We start from the raw sequence: 20,869 nt of genomic DNA, 5'->3' as shown, positions 1-20,869 counted from the left end.
ATCCCACATGGGTACAAGGGCCTAAGCACTTGGAACATCTTACACTACTTTCCCAGGCCATTAGCAGAGAGCTGGATCAGAAGAGGAGCAGCTTTTACATGAACCAGCACCAAGGGTTGCTGGCACCTGAGGTAGAGGTTTAACCTACTACATCATAGCACCAGCCCCTTAGAGAAACTCGTGATTCAAGGTGTGCATTCTATTGAGGGGTAAACACAGAGGCTGTGGCCAGTCCCAGTCCAGGGCTTGTCAGGTGATGCTTCAATTTTCCCAAAATCTCATGTGGTCCAGAAAGCATCCATTAGTCCCAACCAGCTCTTTCTGCCTTTTTCCTGCTCCTGTCTGTGACCATCCTACTACATCCAGGGTAGAAATGGGATTTCTTGTCCTTTTCCTAAAGTATCTCCCTGTAACTCAGAAATGACTAACGCTCGAGTTTATTAGAATGAAATGTAAACTTTTCTACTTTAAAACTCTATGATTCTACTAATCTGGAAGTGGCAGAGAAAGGTGACTGTTTTCTCTCACATACCAAGTAAGATTTCATTCTCTGAATGAAAGTGGAGAAGGGGAAAGTAGGAAACTTCTCATGTTTTATTCAGATGTTAACAAAGAAAATTGAGAAGTGTGTTTCCTTAAAATTGACACCATTTTTATCCCAAACATTCTGGCAAGTGATAGCAGACAACTATGCCAGCTTCTGTAGAGGGAGGAATTTTTCCAGGAGCACAATCCCGGTGGGAAGTATTACCTAAAAGGAATACTCTAATCACTTTCAATCTCACATGTTTCCCCATACTGTGTGCATACACAGATGTATTAATAACTGTTCCCTAGACGTCACTCCAGCACTCGGAGATCGGTGTTGCTATGCAAGTACGGGAGTTGCAGTTGGATGCAGATTGCAATTTAGCAATGAGGATTTTGCAGACGGAAGAACAGAAATGGCCTGAGGTCATGAGATACCATGCTCATGTGCCTCTCTCTCCCTGAGCTCTGGTGTAAGATCATGTGTTGAGTGTCCGTGTCATCCATCTGCCCATGCTATGGAGAACGGAAATGGCATAGCAAGTTTTGTAACACACTTGTAGCCTCAAAATCCATCTAGTCACACTTGTCCTGCAGCCCAGCTTGTGGATTTTGCATAGAAATTCCATAGAATGTGGTCTCTGGGTGGAAGCCACAGACATAAGTACACCCTACTGTATTCGGTGTGTGATTTATATTAATATTGATACACAGAAATTTGTTTTTTTAACAATGTATCTTAGAGGAACACCTTAAATGTTTTTGTCACAAATCTGTGTATGTGTACGTGCATATATGTATTTATTGGTTGTTTCTTATGTAAATATACATATTTATATTTTTCTTTTTTACAGTAGTATTTTGAGATACCTAGTGCAAGGATTACGATTCCTATTGCATATATGGGTCAGTTAGATGAAGGAGCACACGCCAAGTCACTGATCATTTATGAGAGTACCTCAAAAAGTTCGTGGAAAATGAAATGATGTTTATTTTCATACTAAAAACTTTTAATTCATGCATAGGAGAGATCTTCAGAAAGTTTAAGGAAAATGCATATTATGAAAATATGAATTTCAAAAATGTTTTAGGGGCCCACAAATCTGTCACTTATTCTACTTGAGTAGTTTGTATTCTTTGAAAAAACTAAAATACAGAGTAAAACTGGAAGCCTACCAAATGAATGTTATATATAAATCCTAATTAAAAAATAAGTTATACCAGCTGTGGTCAAACAGAGACCAGAGCTGTGTCTTCTTTACCCTGATATGCCTCAGCAGAACCCACTATCCCTCAGCTTTGCTGCCATTCCTTTGATTTTTCAGATGTACAAATTCAGAACTTGTCAGAGTACTTCAGAGAGAAATACAATGGCTGCATTGGTTCAGATAGTAATGGCGTTGACCTTAATATGGAATCATGTAGAAGTCATCACTGTAGGTTTTGCTGTGTTCCTTACAATATTCCCATTGACAGTGAAATTTCACCATGATGTGGCTGGAGAAATTCTACATGCTCAGGCAACAGCGCCTACTAGTGGGAAGACAGTACTGTTTACAGTAACACACCTGGGAGATAGTTTTCTGCAGCTGGGATGGCAGTTTTCCTGAGAGACCATGGCCTAGATTCAGTTCTCATCAGTGCTGTTGGCTTGCTATGGGATCTGAATCAAGCCACAGCCTCCCTGTTAGCATTTGTTTTGAATCTGCAAATAAACAGAGAACACTGGATGCTTTCTGAATCTTCTACATATGGTAGCACTCTTTAAAGTTTTTTAACTATGTATTATAGGTGGTTTTGTACTAAAAGGAGAAGCAAGGGCCCAAGTAAGGTTAATTGGCTTTCCAAGGAAGTATTGTCAGGTCCTATCTTTGGGCCTACTGCCATGTGTGCAGACAAAATTGTTCAACTCTAAGGTTACTGGACTGAACTTGAGAGCTGCAGCTTTGCCATCTACTTCTCAAGTCATACGTGAGGTTATTCCTATGTTAGTTCATCTGTTAACAAAGAATAATTATCTTATCAAGCTTGCAGTTATTATAAAATTCAAAAGGGAACATAGAAATTATGAAGTTCTTTGTGATTTTGAAGATTACCCTCGATATTCAGATATCGAAATTTTTTAAAGCAATGTGAGTTACAACTTTCACTTTCCCATTTTAGTCTGGAGTGTAAATTAGCATCCCACAGGGAGTCAGGTACTATAATGTAGAAATCTTTTAGTACTCATACATTGTCTTAGTCCATTTTGTGCTACTAAAACAGAGTACCTGAGAATGGGTAACTTAAGAAAAACATAGCTCTGGAGGCTGGGAAGTTCATGATCAAGATGCCAGAAGTCTGCTGAGGCCTGCTGTTTGCTTCAAGGATGGCTCTTTGTGACTGTGTCCTCACATGGCAGAAAGTAGAAGTAGAGCCTAATAGAATGCTGACCGAGGCCTCTGTTATAAGGGCCTTAATGCTATTCACTAGGGAGACTCCTTCATGGCCTAGTCACTGTTTATAGGCCCCAACTCCTTTTTTTTTAATTTTTATTTAATAAATATAAATTTTGAAAGTACAACTTTTGGATTATAATGGTTTTCCCCTCACAACCTCCCTCCCACCTGCAACCATCCCATCTCCCACTCCCTCTCCCATCCCATTCTTCATCAAGATTCATTTTCAATTATCTTTATATATAGAAGAGCAACTTTGTATATACTAAGTAAAGATTTCAACAGTTTGCACACACAAAGATACACCAAGTATAAAGTACTATTTGAAGACTAGTTTTACTGTTAATTCGCATAATACAACACATTAAGGACAGAGATCCTACATGGGGAGTAAGTGCACAATGACTCCTGTTGTTGATTTAACAACTGACACTCTTATTTATGATATCAGTAATCACCTGAGGCTCTTGTCATGAGTCCAAGGTTACGGAAGCCTCTTGAGTTCACAAACTCCGACCTTATTTATACAAGGCCATAATCAAAGTGGAAGTTCTCTTCTCCCTTCAGAGAAAGGCACCTCCTTCTTTGATGCAGGCCCCAACTCTTAATGTTGTCATATTGGCCACACTTGGATTTTGGAAGGGTCACATTTAATCCATAGCACACATCTTAAATAGAGAGTGTAGTATAACCACGGGAGGAAAGTTTGCATAAACGTTTAAATGTGCGTGTGCTATGTTTGTAATTTTATTGTAATCCAGAGGATCTCTTTAGTGCTAACCCTCTTTGCTTTATTCTTGTATGAAACAGGAATATAAGAGGGGGCTTGGAGAAAACGTGGCCTCTCAAGATGAGCCGTATTTCTCCTCCTGCAGACTGCGGCTGCCTCTTATATCCTGGCTTCAGTGTTTTTTGTGTGTGATGCATCTGAATTCCACCTCAGTTGGGGAATGTTCTTTTGCCTCAGCTCTGTGTGTTGGACTTGATATAAATGTATACAGTCTTTTGCCACACAGTGAACTCTAACTAGTTCTATTGGCTACTAGATCTTTATATATTTCAGTTTTTTGCTTGTTAAAATAAAGACAATTAGCACTGTTTTTGCTGCCTTCAAGGACTTGTGAAGGGTCAGATGCATTGCTGGATGAGAAAGTGCTCAGACATGTGACGCTCTGTTTAGTACTGGGGATGCTTGTTAACAACACGGGGGTGGAGGGGAGCTCGTGCTGGTGTAGGGATTGCTGGCTCTGAAAGCAGCAGCTTTCGGAACCCCCTTGGGTTACCTCAGTGTTCTGTTTGCTCTCAAATAACCAGAATAAATTTGGATGTTTCCTACCACAAAAACTAAAAATAAGTGCTCAAATGTAACCTTTGAGTGGAACTGGGGGAAAAGCAAATTCCCATGAGAAACACCATGGAGCAGATGCGAATCATCAGTCAAAAAAAAAAAGTCTTGCTATAGCGGTTGTAACTGCCCTGGTCGATACTGATGTGTTTCTGTTAGCAAGTCAACCATGAAGGGAATTTTAAACACAGAAGACTAGATGAAGAGTTAAAAATGGGACTCTGAAAATCCCCATGTATAGAAATTAGCATGAAGAGAATTCTGCCTTGGACCAAAAGGGAAACTGATGTTCCTGTCAGGGATAGAGTGAGATTTGTACAAGCTCCCTGCGAGGCCAGATGTTGTTAGGAATTTGGATTTCTAAAGTAATAAAGCAGTTTAGAGGACTGGATGAGTGGGTAGGTTTTAAGGCCAGAATGCCTACTAGACCACAAATCCAGCCACTTCAGTTAACTCTGTCACCATAGCAAAGATACTTCATTTCCCTACGCCCCCTTTTCTTCAACTGTCATTGAAATGAATAGACTCGCATCATGGGTTCTTGAGAAGAATGTGTGACATGATAGATTTAGATACTAAAATCAATACCTGGTACATGGTAAATGCTAAATAAATACATCATCACCACGGAGTCCACAAATTTTGGTAAGATTGGGTTAAATTCATACACTAAATTATTTTTTTTTAATTATTTACTTATTTATTTATTTTCAAATATTTATTTATTGGGGCCGGTGCTGTGGCATAGCAGGTAAAGCCACTGCCTGCAGTGCCGGCATCCCATATGGGCACTGGTTCAAGTCCAGGCTGCTCCACTTCCAAACCAGCTCCCTGCTGATGGCCTGGGAAAGCAGTGAAGGATGGCTCAAGTGCTCAGGCCCCTGCATTCACATAGGAGACCGGAAGAAGCTCCTGGCTTCGGACTGGCGCAACTCTGGCCATTGCAGCCTTCTGGGGAGTGAACCAGCAGATGGTGGACCTCTGTTTCTCTCTCTGTCTCTCCTTCTCTCTGTATAACTCTTTCTTTTAAAAAAGATTTATTTATTTATTTATTTGAAAGGCACACTTATAGACAGAAGGGGGAGGGGCCTTCCATCCACTGGTTCACCCATAAATGGGTTGATCCAAAGCCAGGAACCAGGAGCTTCTTCCCGGTCTCCCACATGGGTATAGGGGTCCAAGCACTTGAGCCATCTTTCTTTGAGCCACTGCTTTCCCAGGCCATCAGCAGGGAGCTGGATTGAAAATGGAACAGTTGGGACTCAAACCGGTGCCCATATGGGATGCTGACACTGCAGGTGGAGCCTTAACCTACTACATCACAGCGCCAGCCCCAAGATTTATTTATTTGGAAAGTCAGAGTTACAGAGAGAGGGAGCGACAGAGATCTTACATCCACTGTTATTTTCCAGATGCCTACAATAGCCCCAGCTGGACCACGCTGAAGCCAGTACCTTCACCTGGGTCTCACACATGAGTGGCAGGGGCCCATACACTTGGGCCATCTTCCACTGCTTTTCTCAGATCATAAGCAGAGAGTTGAAGCGGAAGTAGAGCAGCCTGGACATGGCCCAGCACCCATATTGGATGCCAGCTTTGCAAGCCCTGATGTTACCCATTATACCATAATGCTGGCCTTGACTCTAAGTTGTATTAATAAAATATTAATAAATACAAAGATACTTCAAAAAGTTTATTTAAAAATAGAACTAAAAGATAAGTTTATTTCAATGAATGCTTGTGAAATCCATAGTTTCTTCATAAAAAGCATTTTCAATGAAGTTTTTGAAGATTACTCCTATGAGGATTTCTACATTTTTGCACTACAATCAACATCTTTTAATTCCAATTTCCATGAACTTTTTGCAGTAAAATTATGTAGATATCTTACCTAACAGCCTTAGAGAGGCAAGTGCCTGTATTTCCCACACATGGACTGTTGTTCTTTGAGAGCAATCCAGAGCATACATCTGGTCCTTGTTGCTTTGAGTTCTGCATTTTGAAATAGTCCAGTTCCCCCTATAGTTGCAGAAAGATGTAGGGTTTGTACAGGACACTTCATAGATGTGAGATTCACTGAGCTTCATGACCACCTAGCTAGGGCACATATTACCTCCTTTTTTGCAGACGGTTTAGAAAGGGAGCATAATACTTGGCACAAAAGAGAGTCAGTGCCTGTGTTTAGGGGTTGACAGAATGGCTATGACTGAGACCTCCTGGCCAGAAAGTAGAGAGACAGAACCTGAGACTCAGGAAATTTAGGGAACTTATTAGGTTGCCCACAGCTAGTAGATAAGGAAGGCAGGACTCTCAGTTCTGATTGCCTTTGTGCAGTGTTCTATACACCTTTGTTTATGTGGAATCATGTCTTATATCCAAACCCGCAGAACAGTGTTGTTTTCTGTCTTATTTGCTGGTGGTGGTGCAAATGTTGATATTTTTGTTTGTGTTTTTGTTGTTTTGTTTTTATTGCTCTTCCTGAGGTTGGAAGTTATCAGGAAGCATCATGACTGTTGTACAACAATAGTCATGCACAGGTGCACTCATTGCCACCCATTGAGTGAAGGCCAGGACCTGGGGATAAGGTTCCTAACTCACTGCCTCTGTCAATCCAATGGTCAAGTGTCAGCTTTGTAGGAGGTGGCTCCTGGGGGCTTTTGGGGCTAGCCACCATTGCTTTCTGATACTCCAGTTCAGCCTTCTGTCTTTGTGAAATGCATAAGCATGGTTACCATTAGAGCAGTGGTTCTCAAACCCACTGCACTAGAATCACCTCACAATCCTTGGAAAATCATAATTTCAGGGTTCCATCTTCTCTGGAGGTAGGATTCCAGCATCCCTCTTTGTCAAAATGCTTCCCTGCTTAGGCAGCTGGAGTTCAAGGTCAACACCCATGGTCTGCTGTGCAGCGTCCCTCCCCCATTTCTGTCTCATCCACCTCCAGGGCAGGTCACAGTGTTGACAAGATCTCCTGAGACGCAGGGGCCGAGGGGTGAAGCTGCTCTGACCTTCTCCTTCCCTCCTTGGAAGTGGGGACGGGCTCTACTTCTCAACAGTGCTCATAACTTGGGAGCTATGATCGAATAACAAAATGTATTGGTAGGAAAGCACTCACTGATTAACAAAATGGGCTTTCCGCTCTCAGCCACTCTGCATTCTTCCTGTTGAGACTTGGGCATGGTTGACTTAACCTCCACTTTCTTATCCACACAATAAGAGATAAGGGTTGATAGGACTAGATGAGAGTGTATGCTTAGGGCAGTGCCTAGCAAAGAGAAAAACCACACAATAATTTCTATTTTTTGGTACAGTTCATCACAATGCATATATTTCAATCAGTGAAATGTGGGACTCCCCCTCCCATTGTACCTCTCACCGAAAGGTGTAACCTAAGCAAATATATATCCAAATGAATCATATTGTGGTTTGATTTCATAATAACTGCACTTTATCAGCAAGTCGCTAAGCCTTCATTTCATCCCACCTGGTTTGCTGCGCAGACCTTCATCCTCCCATTAGAACTTTTCTCCCCTCACAAATTTGGGCATTTGGTTGGTGTGTGTGTGTGTGTGTGTGTGCATGTATATGTGTATGTGGGTGTGCGTGTGTGTATGCATTTTGGGTTTTTTTGTGGATTTTTTTTTTTTGCTTCCTATAGCTTAATTTCTTTTTTGGGATAAAAATGTTTCTGGATTTGTCTCTGAAAGTGTCTTGTGTCTACCACTGATCCCAGTGCTATAGCAGGTGTGTGTGTGTGTGTGTATGTGTGTGTATTAGAGAGAGAGAGAGAGAGAGAGAGAGAGAGAGAGAGAAGAGGTGGGGAAACTGTCTTCTGCTAAGGACCATTTGAAAATTCATATAATTCATGAGCCATATAGAATTATGAAGTTAAAACTTAGCCTGCTATAGATTTATTGAATTTTGAGTACCACCTGTGGTTGCTTCGGCAGGGCCACACCAAATGATTTCATAGGTCTTGTATGGCACTAGGGCCTGATGTTCCCCGGCCCTGGTAGAGGAAAGAGAAGGAGAGAGGAGAACAGCCATCTGCAGCTTCCTTCTCACTCCCATCCGTGGGCCCATCACATCTATAAGCAGATGTCTAATAACAGCAAAGTAAAATAACACAGTTTCCTATATGTAAGTTGATTTAACAAAGCTGGGTGTGTCCTGCAGTCAAGCCTTTAAAGATTTATTTATTTATTTGAAAGGCAGAGTTAAAGAGAGAGATACAGGGAGAGAAAAATCTTCCATCTGCTGGTTCACTCCCAAAATGTCTGCATTGGCCAGGCTATGCAAGGCCAAAGCCAGGAGCTCAGAGCTTCTTCCCATGTGGGTGTAGGAGCCCAAGCATCTGTGCCATCTTTCCCGGCTTTCCCAGGCACATTAGCAGGGAGCTGGATCAGAAAGTGGAGCAGCCAGGTCTTGAACCAGTGCCTTTATGGAATGCCAGCACTGCAGGCCTGCTGCACCACTGCGCTGACCCCAAGGGCTAGCTTTGAAGAAATGGTTAGGAGTCTAATACTTGCATCACTAAATGGCACTAACTAGTGGAGACTGGATACTGCTACATTATTTAAAAACAGTCCAATAGTGGCAACTTAGTTTGATATATGATATAATAATAAATGATATCTCATGTTAAATGATCATCAGTCGACACTCTTCGTAGGTTTTATATTGTCTAAAGCCATATGGCAGTGCTGACATCAAATTCACTGACAACACAGATGAAGCCTGTTGTACGGGAGTGCTTCTAGTAAATATAACTGAAATGCTTTCTCTAGCTCCATGTCAGCAAAATATTTTATGAGAAAATTAACCTATTCCATTCGTGCATGTTTTCTATGGATGGAAAACTTTTCAAATTAAGACATAAACAAAGCATTAAAGGCATTACTCTTATTGTTTTAAAAAAACCACAGTGTATGTTATATGTTATAATGCTAAGGAAATTTCTTCTTTACACCCAATTCATGGTTGAACGGTCGGTCCCCAAACTGTCTTTGAGGCAGATGAAACTTGTTCGGGGCATACCTCTCAACCTTTATTCTGGCAAACCATACAGAAATAGATACCCCCTGGAACAGTGGCTTGTCTTGGCTGCATATTAGAATCATGTGAAGAGCTTTTAAAAATTTCACTCCTGGGCAGGCGTTTAACCTAGTCGTTAAGATGCCTGTTAAGATATACACATTCTATAGCAGAGTACCTGGGTTCAGTCAGCTCCCAACTCCAGTTTCCTGCTAATAAAGTCCCTGGGAAGCAGCAGTGATGGCTCAAGAAACTGGGTTCCTGTCACCCATATGGGAGACTTGGATTAAGTTTCCAGCTCCCAGCTTTGGCAGGGCCCAGTCCCAGTATTGTGGGCATTTGAAGAGTGAATCAGTGGACAGAGGAGTGCTGTGTCTCTCCCTCTCTCTCTGTATATGTGTGTGTCTCTATGTCTGTATGTATTCGTATCTGTCTCAAATAAATACATAAATAGAAATAAAACAAATTCCAAATTAAACTATCACCCTATCTGATATTTCACATCAGACCAATGAAATCAGAATCTCTGGAGCTGGGACCCAAATGCCAGTATTTAATTTTAAAGTTCTCCAGATGATTGCTCTATACAGGCAAGGTTGAGATTCACTGTCCTGGAACATGAGCCATTTAAGAAACAGACCATCTGTTATTACATGCATTAATGCTACTGGGGCCTAGTGAATTAAAAGCTTCTGATGATTAGAAAATGCCATCATCCTAGAACCTTTAGTGAATGTCATATGGGCCTGTCACATAAAGGATGCAAATGCATTCTATTATCTTTTTGCACCTTCAATGGAAGATAATTTCTGAATAAGCTTAATGGAGGGTGTGCTTTAGGCTCCAGTGACCATCTGCAGGACACATTGGAACAGCCTTTATTTCTAGGAATACTTTACCATCAATTTATCACCTTTGTTTAATCTCATGGTACAATTTTTAGAAGAGGACTCTTTTTAGATATGTTGAAGAAGGTCCTTAATGAGGAAGCTTATATATAAGACAATTATCATAATAGAACTGCAATTCATTATCACATTTAAAGATACAATATTAATTTTTCTGTGCTGACAATTTCTATTATGAGTCAGTAGAAAGGAAGACATGAAGACAAATGTGACCTGGCTTGATGTCTGCATACATTTACTACTCCTTTATTTTTGCTGTTGAACAATACAAGTATGAGAGTAAGTTATTCCGATCACCATGGCACCAACTCTCAAAATGGCTATGGGCTCTTTTTGTCCTGCTGCAGAAACAAGCGGTATTTGCAAGAGACCAGTCTGTGGCCTGTTATATTAATAGTGTAATGAACATAGAAAATTTGTTTTTATTTATTTGACTTTTAATGCATTAAAAATTATTAATAATTGTGCATGTTTATGATGTACAGTGTGACAATTTGATACATGCATATATTGTACTGATCAAATCACAGTATTTAACATTTGCCCCTGTTTGTCATTACGTTATGATTGGACTTTTGTCTTTTTTGATAATAGGCATTCTAACTGGGACGAGGTGGTTTGTCATTGAGGTTTAGATTGTATTTCCCCTGATGGCTAGTAGTATTGAACACTTTTTCATATATGTGTTGGCCATTTGTATTTCTTTTGAGAAATGTCTATTAAGATCATTTGCCCATTTATTAACTGGATTAGTTGGCTTTTTGTTGTTGAGTGTTTTAGTTCTTCATATATTTTCTATATTAATGCTTTGTTGGGTAAATAGCTTGCAATATTTTCTCCAACTCTGTCATTGTCTGTTCACTCTGTTGGTTATTTCATTTGCTCTGAAGAAGCCTCCTACTTTGCTATAATCTTATTTGTCTAGTTTTGCTTTTGTTGCCTGTACTTTTGACAGCCTAGCCTAAAAAATGTTGCCTATGTATCAATGTCCTGAAGTGAATAGGAAATACCTTTTTAAATAAAAGTTTCTTTTCACATTATAAAAGAAATAAATCCATATTATCAAAAGAGAAAAGAAATATGAAATTCATATCCTACCTCCCTTGCTCAGCCCATTGAATTTACCTGGAATGTCACCTTGAACTAATGCCATGCTGAACACTGACTTGTTTAACTTATGTCTAACCTTCCAGGCTCACTTAGTAACAGTTCCATATAGCTTTCTGTTTGTAATAAGTAAATTAGAGAACAAGCAGGAAGCCATTACAATGACCCATGAAAGGCAGGGAAGGCTGGTGCAGGTGGTAGACATGTGGTAGAAAGTAAGGACTTCGGTGACTTTGCCAAGATGGCTGTGGATGAGAGATAGAAGGGAAGAAGCAGTAAGAACTACCCATGAAGGACTCTCCAGTCACTGTAAAGCAATATCAACAACAAGCAATTATAGATCAACAAGCTTGTTTTGAGTGTAGTTCAGTCTTAATTCACTGAGAGGATTTCCATGGATTGTCTTGTCCTGTGCCGTGGGGTCTGCTGATTCGTTGTGCTTGGCACTGCCAAGCAGCTCTGCACACAGCCTGGTGTTAGAACTACCTTTTTACCACCCCTTATCAACTCAGTTACCTTTGTTTTCTAATGCCTTTAACGATGTTCCCACGGTTTTTCTTGTTTAAAAGTGCTGAGCTCCTTGTCTCAGACACGGACCTGAAGACTGTGGTGTGCTTTGAACCATGTGTAGCATGAGACAGGCAACCATACCACCGGGCATGGGTATCTTTGTCTGAGTACCTCCATAAAAGGCATGGTTGTGAACTTTGGTTTTTGTGAAAAGGGAACATTCGGGCTCCTTTTTTGTCCTGCTGAAGTGTAGGCCTATTTTTATTTTTTGTTCTTCACTCTTTTTCTATGCTTGTGATTTTAAAGGTGCCAGACTGACTGCCCTCGAGGCTGGTGTCCCCGATTTATCCCAAGAATAGGAAAAATACGGGAGGCGTTAGAGCTGGTCATGTCTGGGTCCAGCATATTGGCCTGCCCCACTCTGGAAGAATATTCTCCAAGACATAAAGAAGAAGATTGTGTCTTAGGAATACAGTCCATCTGCTTTCATAGCAGAGGAGACAAAACCTTGTTGTACCATCCCAAGCCACTGTGGTGTTTTTGGATCCAGTTAGCCACAGACACTCATTCCTCTTCAGAAAAACTAGAATGTTTTTCTCAATTCCATCCCCACCTGTCAAAATTCCATCCTTTAAACTTGGGCACAAAAACCTGTTTCTCCACAAAACCTTCTCTGAGCCTCTCAAGTTTTGTGGCTTTTCCTTGCACATTTCTGTAGCACTTCCTCCCATTTTGTCATGTGATTGTTGATGCATTTTAGTCTTTGACTGCTAAAGGCTCTGACATTGTCTACTTCACGTCAGTATGAAACACAGAAGCAGACTGTAGTGTGGGGCAAGGAGTGGACACTTGGGTGTCTGTTGACTAGATTTAGACTTTCAAAGCATATCTTCTCATCCTGCCCTTCAGGGCACTGCTCTGACTTTCCCCTCTAAACCAGTGATTGAAGTTCAAACCTAGGTCTTCAGGCATAGATGGCAAAATCTTCATAAATCAACTAGGTTAAAACTCAGGGATTCCAGGTATGATTATACTGAGGAGACTCCTGGCTCTTGGCTTCAGATAGGCATAGCTCCAGCCGTTGCAGCCATTTGGAGAGTGAATCAACGGAGGGAAGACTTTCCTCTCTCTCTTTCTCTCTCTCTCTCTCTCTCTCTCTGTCAAATAAATAAACTCTACCTGTCAAATAAATAAATAAGTTGATATACAAGAGGGTACTTCACAAAGTTTGTAGAAAAGGAGAATTTAGAGATTGTTTTGGTGCAAACAAAATAATTTTGAAATTCATGTATAGTTTTTTTCATAATGTGTTTTTTCCATGAGCTTTTTGAAAAACCCCTTGTATGCTTGGGTTTCAAAGTTTTTTGCACCAAATCATACTTAATCTTTTAATTCCATTTTCCTAAGACTTTTCTGAAGCACCCTCCAATAAATCCTCTTTAAAAATGTCTGACATGTGAAACACTAGGTTTTCTACAACTTATCTGTCAAATCTTTCAGATTCTTTTTAAAAATGTTTTCTTTCTTTATTTATTTATTTGTCAAATTGGATAGAACTCAAAGAAGGAATCCTTCCATTCACTGTTTCACTCCCCACATGCTTCCAACAGCTAGGGCTGAACTAGGCCAAAAGCAAGAACTGAGAACTCAGTCCAGGTCTCCTAAGTGGGTCTCCAGGGGCAGAACTGTTCGAGCCATCACCTGCTGTCTCCCAGGGTGCATGTTAACAAATAACTGGAGTCAGGAATGGAGCCAGGACTCAAACACTGGCATTCTGATTGGGATGCAGGTGCCCTAAATGGCATTTTAACCACTACCAAATGCCCACCTTTTAAACCTGCAGAATCTTGCTGATTTTCCCAGTAGCCAACAATTACTTGTTCTAACTTCTTAACATAATAAAATCAAAGAATAAGAAAATGGAACTGAATCCAGACCTGACCCCTCCTCATGATTCTCATAGTGGAGCCAGATAGAGTTATACTCTGTACAGTGCCTCTCACTGACATAATTTTTGTTATGATTTAAAATAATGTGAATGTTCAGAGCCTAAACTTGATGTGTATATGTGGAAAAGATGCCCCTGAATCCCATTTAAGAATGCTGGAGGGGCCAGCGTTGTGGTGCGATGGGCTAAGCCACTGCCTGCAACACCAGCATCTCTATGAGCAGGATTTAGAGTTGTTCCACTTCCTTTCCAGCTCCTTGATAATGAGCTGGGAATGCAGTGGAAGATGACACAAGTGCTTGGGCCCCTGCACCCATGTGAGAGACTGGCTGGCTTTCTGTGTTCTTGGCTTCAGCCTGACCCAGCCTCAAGCGTTGCAACCATTTGGGGAGTGACCCAGTAGATGGAGGATACCTCTCTCTCTCTCTCTCTCTCTCTCTCTCTCTCTCTGTGTGTGTGTGTGTATTCTCTTTCTCTTACACTGTAACTGTGCCTTTCAAATAAATAAATAAATCTTAAAAAAAAAAAAGAAACACACAGAATGCCAGAGCTTTGCAGAACACTAAGTGAACACAGGCAACTCAGGCCGTGAAGGTCTGACTCCATACCCTGCAGTGTTTGGAACCGTTGCAGGATTTAAGGATGTTCAAACTAAGAACAGGCCCATCAGTGATGCTAGCTAAACTGTGGTATCCTATAGGGTGTCAATTCCAAGAGTTGGGACTTGGCTCAGGACACCCCAGGAGACCAAGTTAGAACTGCTGAGCGTTGGTGAAAAAGAATGCGGTAGCGCTCAGATGGCCTAGAGAGAAAAGCGACCACTTGTGATCTGCCTGCCACTGAGAGCAGACTGCAGAGGCTTGATAACCTGGGCTTTTGGGAAAGGAACTGGAGTTCCAGTTTGGACCCAATTCTCTTACATTCCACAGGAAGGCATGGAATCTCCAAGGGGAAAGCCATCCCTATGCTGTTTTATGGCTGATGGCTTCCAGGCCAGGTATTCTGAGTCATGCTCACTTTTTACTTGCATGTGAGATTGGGGGCAGAACACTGGTCTCGACGTCGGAAACCTGCATTACCATGTCACTTTCCAGGGGATGTTAGGCTATGAAAATAATGCCCTCAGCTGATTCATGGCCAGCCTTCCGCGGCACAGCCTGGCTGACTGGGGCTGCTGCTAGTGGCCGTGACGTGGTGGCAGTGACTCCCTCACTGCTGCTCACATGAGAAATCTGCTCTCTCCCCCCTACATTTTGTTCTTTAGAAGGACGATGTGCTCCTTGGGGTTCTTCTCAACTTGATCCCCATTTTTCTTGCAGGTCGCTGTGCTCGCTGTGGTGAAAATGTAGTTGGGGAAGGTACAGGATGCACCGCCATGGATCAGGTCTTCCACGTGGATTGCTTTACCTGCATCACCTGCAACAGCAAGCTCCGCGGCCAGCCCTTCTACGCTGTGGAAAAGAAGGCTTACTGCGAGCCCTGCTACATCGTAAGTCCTGATTTGCAAAAATGTCTGCTGTGGCCAAATGCCAATCACTCCAGACAGAATGTGGCCGCCGTGCCTTTATTTCTCCCTGGACTTCCAAATGTGTATGTGTAAGTTGGCATATCATAGTTTTCTCTTCATATTCCCTGTTCATATGCAGTCAGAAAGGTGAGTTGGGACGGGACTGCCGTAATGTCTGCTGCAAATACCCTGAACCTGTGGCTTTCAAGCACCTGTGCAAGCTAGCATGTTCCTCCCTGAAGCATCAGCTTTCCCAAGAAGCACAGTCACACCCTTTGTTACTAGATCTCACCCCGTATTTGAAATCCCAGCATTTTTTTAAAGATTTATTTTTATTTATTTGAAAGACAAGAGTTACAGAGAGATGGGGGGGGGGGTCTTCCATCCACTGGTTCACTCCCCAGATGGCCGCAATGGCTGGAGCTGCACTGATCCGAAGCCAGGAGTCAGGAGCTTCTTCCAGGTCTCCCACGTGGGTGCAGGGGCCCAAGGACTTGGGCCATACTCCACTGCTGTCCCAGACCACAGCAGAGAGCTGGATTGGAAGTGGAGCAGCTGGGACTAGAACCGGCGCCCATATGGGATGCCGGTGCTTCAGGCCGGGGCTTTAACCCACTGCACCACAGCGCAGGCCCCCAGAAATCCCATCTTTTATAGGGAAATTTAGCAAGATCTCTGGTCTTTTCAGTGCTCTTCCATTTTCTTGAGTCCTTCGATTCACTACTTATCTACCCAGAATGTTTCTTACCCCCTTTGCTTGAGCAGATTTGCAGTTTTAGAAACAGTCAAATCCTTTATACTGACGGAGCTAATGTGTTTTATGCAACCCAAGTATATCTTAATCATGTGGCTGTGTAATATACACCATTTTATTATATTATCTTAGCTTTTCACAGGGCTATTTAACCTATTAAGCTATCTTTTGATAGAGCAGTTTGATGAATGATCACTCTTTTAAAAAAATCTAAATTCCCTTGCTATCTTTCTGAATTATAAGATCTCACAGCTTAAAACCTGTTAATGGAAAAAGTGGCACTTTTTTTTCCCAGACTCACAGGAGTCACAATTGGCTTTCAGTGCTGAAGCATTCCACCATCAGAGCAGCCTTAGGTGGAAGGCATTGGGAGTCATACATAGCTTTGCAGATTCCCAAGGTTCAAGTTGACTGAAGAAGTTTCTGGCCTGGTTGGTTCCTTCTCGTAGCCACGCAACTCTAACTCATTTGTAATACCTGGGTCTGTGGCACACACCTGAAAGTTCTTCAAGATAAAGATGTTGTGACTTTTAAAATTGTTTGGTATCTCCTGGGTTCCAACTTATTTCATTTTCTTACCAAAAGCAACGTGAATGCAAATAGCATCATTGTAGAGACATACAATGTTAGACATGTTTAAACATCAGGTCCTAACTTCTCTCAGTAGAAATGAGGCAACATGAACGTGGAGAAGAGGAAAGGAACTTCTTATGTTTTGTTATTATTTTCATAGCCAAGACTGGGTTCATGTCATGTATTCTTTGTAGATATTATATAGTTTTACTAGAATTAGAATTTATTAGAATATTTTGAATATCATTCTTTAAGATCCTTGTTGAAAGTGAAAGTCATTATTTCTTGCCTTTTAAACAGATTCTAGGGACTATCATCCCCAATGACTTAGGACTGCAACTGTGAAATGATTGGTGTCTGGGAGCTCTGTGACAGTGATGGCTTAGACATCCCCAAGGTTGTTTGTCTTTACACTAAGTAACCACACAGTGCTGTGTTTTTTATAACTCTTGTGTCTGTTTGTCCTCCATTTTTTTGAGCACATTGTTGAGTCCTGTTTGCTACTTTAAGGACGCTTCTGTGGCACCTGCAGTGGCTTTCTTCTGGTATCTGTCTCCTTTCTGAGCTAGAAACTTGTGGGCAATATTTGGAAGCAGTGTAACACTCGAGGGAGAAGAAGCATTTGAATGTGGTCCCACTGCTTGATGCTTTGTCTCCTTGGGAAAGTGCCTTGTTCTTTCTAAGTCTCAGTTTCCTCATATATGTAATGGGAATGAATTCAGTATTTTCCCCTTGTGCAGATGAAATGAGGCAATCCTTGCAAACGCTTGGTCTGCTTGGGTAACAGTAGTGGAATAAACATTATTCTAAGATTAATTTTATTGAGATTTCTGGACTCATGTCCTTTTTCTCACATCCAGAAATGTGAGAAATAGGACGTGTACTGTGAAATTCGCCGGGCTTTAGGAAGATGTTTGCACCACTCAGACAACCGTTTGCCCATTTTTGAGTGTTTTGCTTGCTTTCCTGAGTACCAAGACTGAAGGAAATCCTATATTGCAGAAACGCGGGTTTCTGCAGTGCATGGGCTCAGTTCTGATCTGCATTCCAGGCACTGGAGCTCTGTGCTTCTTTAGGCTATCAGCCCCTTCTGCTTTGGTTGTGTGTTACTATACTATGCTTGTGGCAAGGAAAACTATCTGAGCAATACTCAATCACATACTAGAAAGATCTGGGTGAATTCAAATAATGTGAATTCTTCCCATCCTTTTTGACTCGTCTCCCTCATAAGAACCTTTAATCAGGATTTTTTTTTATTTAATGAGATCTACCCATGGTGGCTCTAAAATGCAATTTAATTCTTATCAGGATTCAGTTAAGCTTTGCTCAAAGACCCTTGTTCAATATTGATTCCAGAGTTCAGCACAGCCCTCAAGCCCTTGGTGGATGTATGAGCACTTTAATTTCTTCTGAACTTTTAGGAGTCCAATAAGCTGCACACTAGCTGCACAAAGAGGTTGGGGAAACTGGGAGGATAAAAGAAAACAGTTTGTTTTGAAGGTAGAGTTTGTGTTAAGAACAGCCTGAGAGCTGTGTGTGTCTCTCTTGAAACCGAGGCCTTTGAACAGGAAGTACTTTCTCTGTGATACAGCAAAATTGCCTCCTGTGACCCTGATGGGAACTGATGTATAAAAGACATTCTGTCAAAGCAGAGGAAACCCAGCCCCTGGCCATCACTCAGTGTGCCTTTTTTTCTTTTACTCCTTCCATTTTCATTTTATTTGAAAGGCAGAAAGACAGAAAGAGATCTTCCATTCACAGCCTTATGCCCCTTGAGGCTGAGCCAAGCCAAAGCCATAAGCCTAGAACTCAGTCAATCCAGATCTTCCACATGAGTGGCAAGGAACCAAATACTTGAGCCATCACCTATATCTTTCCACAGTGCACATCTGCAGGAAGCTGTATTAGAAATGGGGTAACCAAAACTCAAGCCAGGCACTGCAGTAGGATACAGGCCTCCCAAGTGGCAATTTTAACTGCTGTACCAAATACCATTCCCACTTTATATGCCCTTCTTGTATTTCATTGACAGAATCAGAATATTGAAGTGGAATTATTAAGTATTTCTGTATAAGAACAGCTGATGTTTGACATTCTGAGTCCAGGAAGGAGACCAGCCAAATATAATTAAATCTATCACCATTTCTGCCATAATTAGTTACTAATCAACCTAAAATCATATTTAAGTTAAGTATTTACATAATTTTGAGGGATAATATGCCAGGAACGTATTCAGCTTTGGTTCAGCAATTATTGATAGGTTCATATGATCCCTTGAGTCCTTAACCCTTATGTATAAGTAGCTGTGACTAAACAAATTTGAATCAGTGTGGCATTGTAATTATCATGCATTATTCTACATATTTTGTTCCTATTTTGTGTTCATTAACCTAGTATAAACATTAATGTAGGCCGGCACCGTGGCTCACTAAGCTAATCCTCCGCCTCGCGGCGCCAGCACACCGGGTTCTAGTCCCGGTCGGGGTGCCGGATTCTGTCCCGGGTGCCCCTCTTCCAGGCCAGCTCTCTGCTGTGGCCAGGGAGTGCAGGGGAGGATGGCCCAAGTCCTTGGGCCCTGCACCCCATGGGAGACCAGGAGAAGCACCTGGCTCCTGCCATCGGATCAGCGCGGTGCGCCAGCCTCAGCGCACCGGCCGTGGCGGCCATTGGAGGGTGAACCAAGGGCAAAGGAAGACCTTTCTCTCTGTCTCTCTCTCTCACTGTGCACTCTGTCAAAAAAATAAATAAATAAAATAAAATAAAAATTAATGTAGCTTTCCATTGTTAATAATCTAAACTTTTAGCATATCTGTTTAGTTTTACATTTGTTTAATACCACATTTTGAAATAATTTCCTACTCAATAGCTATTGAATATTTTCTATACTTCTAATATTATAAATTATATGCTATACATAATTGAGTAATATTTTTGTATCCTAAAACATTTCTTCCTTAGCATATTCCTTTACGTATATTTTTTTTGACAGGCAGAGTAGACAGTGAGAGAGACAGACAGAGAGAAAGGTCTTCCTTTGCCATTGGTTCACCCTCCAAAGGCCGCTGTGGCCGGCGTGCTGCAGCCAGCACATTGCGCTGATCCGAAGGCAGGAGCCAGGCGCTTCTCCTGGTCTCCCATGGGGTGCAGGGCCCAAGCACTTGGGCCATCCTCCACTGCACTCCCTGGCCACAGCAGAGAGCTGGCCTGGAAGAGGGGCAACCGGGACAGAATCCGGCACCCCTACCAGGACTAGAACCCGGTGTGCTGGCACCACAGGTGTAAAATTAGCCTATTGAGCTGTGGCGCCGGCCCCTTTGTGTATATCATCAAGTCAAGTGTAATATAATTTGGAGGACATTTGTCTTACCTTGCTAGATTTCTTTAGAAAGGTTTTCCCAGTTTACAAGACCATTAGCCACTATGAGACTATATGTTAAACTGTAATCTATCCTTTATTGAAGAACTTTATATTTATTTTGAAACAATTTAATAATTGAATAATAGTTTTAATTTGTGTTATTATTAGGAAAGTCAATGAACTGCTTTTCTACTTTGGTAATATATATCTTGAGAGATGAGCTTTGATTATTATTGTAGGTTTGGATAACTGTACAGAATAAAATTGAGAGTACAAAAACTTCCTTTAGGAAGTAAGTGACATAAATAGACTATACTTATAATCCTAGCTTTCCTGGTGCAATGTTGAGTAGATCGTTTGACCATAGTCATCATTGATTATAAGGGAGACATTGATTTCTTCTCTGTCTTCAAAAAGAAGGAAGGAACAAGTATGATATTTTTTATATCATTAAACCATTTGCTAGTATTATGGCTTAATCTGATTAATAGCATTACTATCATTGCTTTTTCTACCCTTTAGCATAATGTGATACAATGTAAAATCGCTGTTAAGTTTGGAGCCATTTCCTGGCTATAGGTACAATGGAAGTACTGAAATAAATAGATGTTCTAGAAGGAGTATAAGGACATAAATAAGAACAGATTCATACTTGCCTCCAATTTTGTGCCAGTGAAGAGCGACAGCAATGCCTTCTGCGTATGTGGCCTTCTGCCCTTAATGAGACAAGCTTACTCATCAATGTAGATTTAGCAAAGGAGTTGCTGTTTTCTCCTTAGCACTGCCAAGGAGTCTGGGCCTAGGGACACAGCACATCAGAAATTCTCAGCACAAGTCTGTTTATGAAATGGCAGCCAAG

The 20,869-nt window shown here is 41.5% G+C and overlaps 1 protein-coding gene across 36 annotated transcripts in view; it reads left to right on the top strand.

Moving 5' to 3' along the window:
• Positions 1-20,869, top strand: part of LPP (LIM domain containing preferred translocation partner in lipoma) — a 736,836-nt gene that overhangs the window by 583,287 nt on the left and 132,680 nt on the right. For all 36 annotated transcript variants that reach the window (XM_070072379.2, XM_089330868.1, XM_089330885.1 and 33 more), the window contains one exon: positions 15,138-15,307. In XM_070072379.2, the coding sequence (XP_069928480.1) occupies positions 15,138-15,307 (170 nt within the window). The remainder of the gene's footprint in view (positions 1-15,137; positions 15,308-20,869) is intronic.

Source organism: Oryctolagus cuniculus, chromosome 4 (genome assembly GCF_051225735.1).
Source record: "Oryctolagus cuniculus isolate XC-2025 breed Fujian yellow rabbit chromosome 4, ASM5122573v1, whole genome shotgun sequence".
NCBI lineage: Eukaryota > Metazoa > Chordata > Mammalia > Lagomorpha > Leporidae > Oryctolagus > Oryctolagus cuniculus.
Note: the sequence above shows the minus strand (reverse complement) of the source record. Positions and strands in the feature narration are given on the sequence as shown.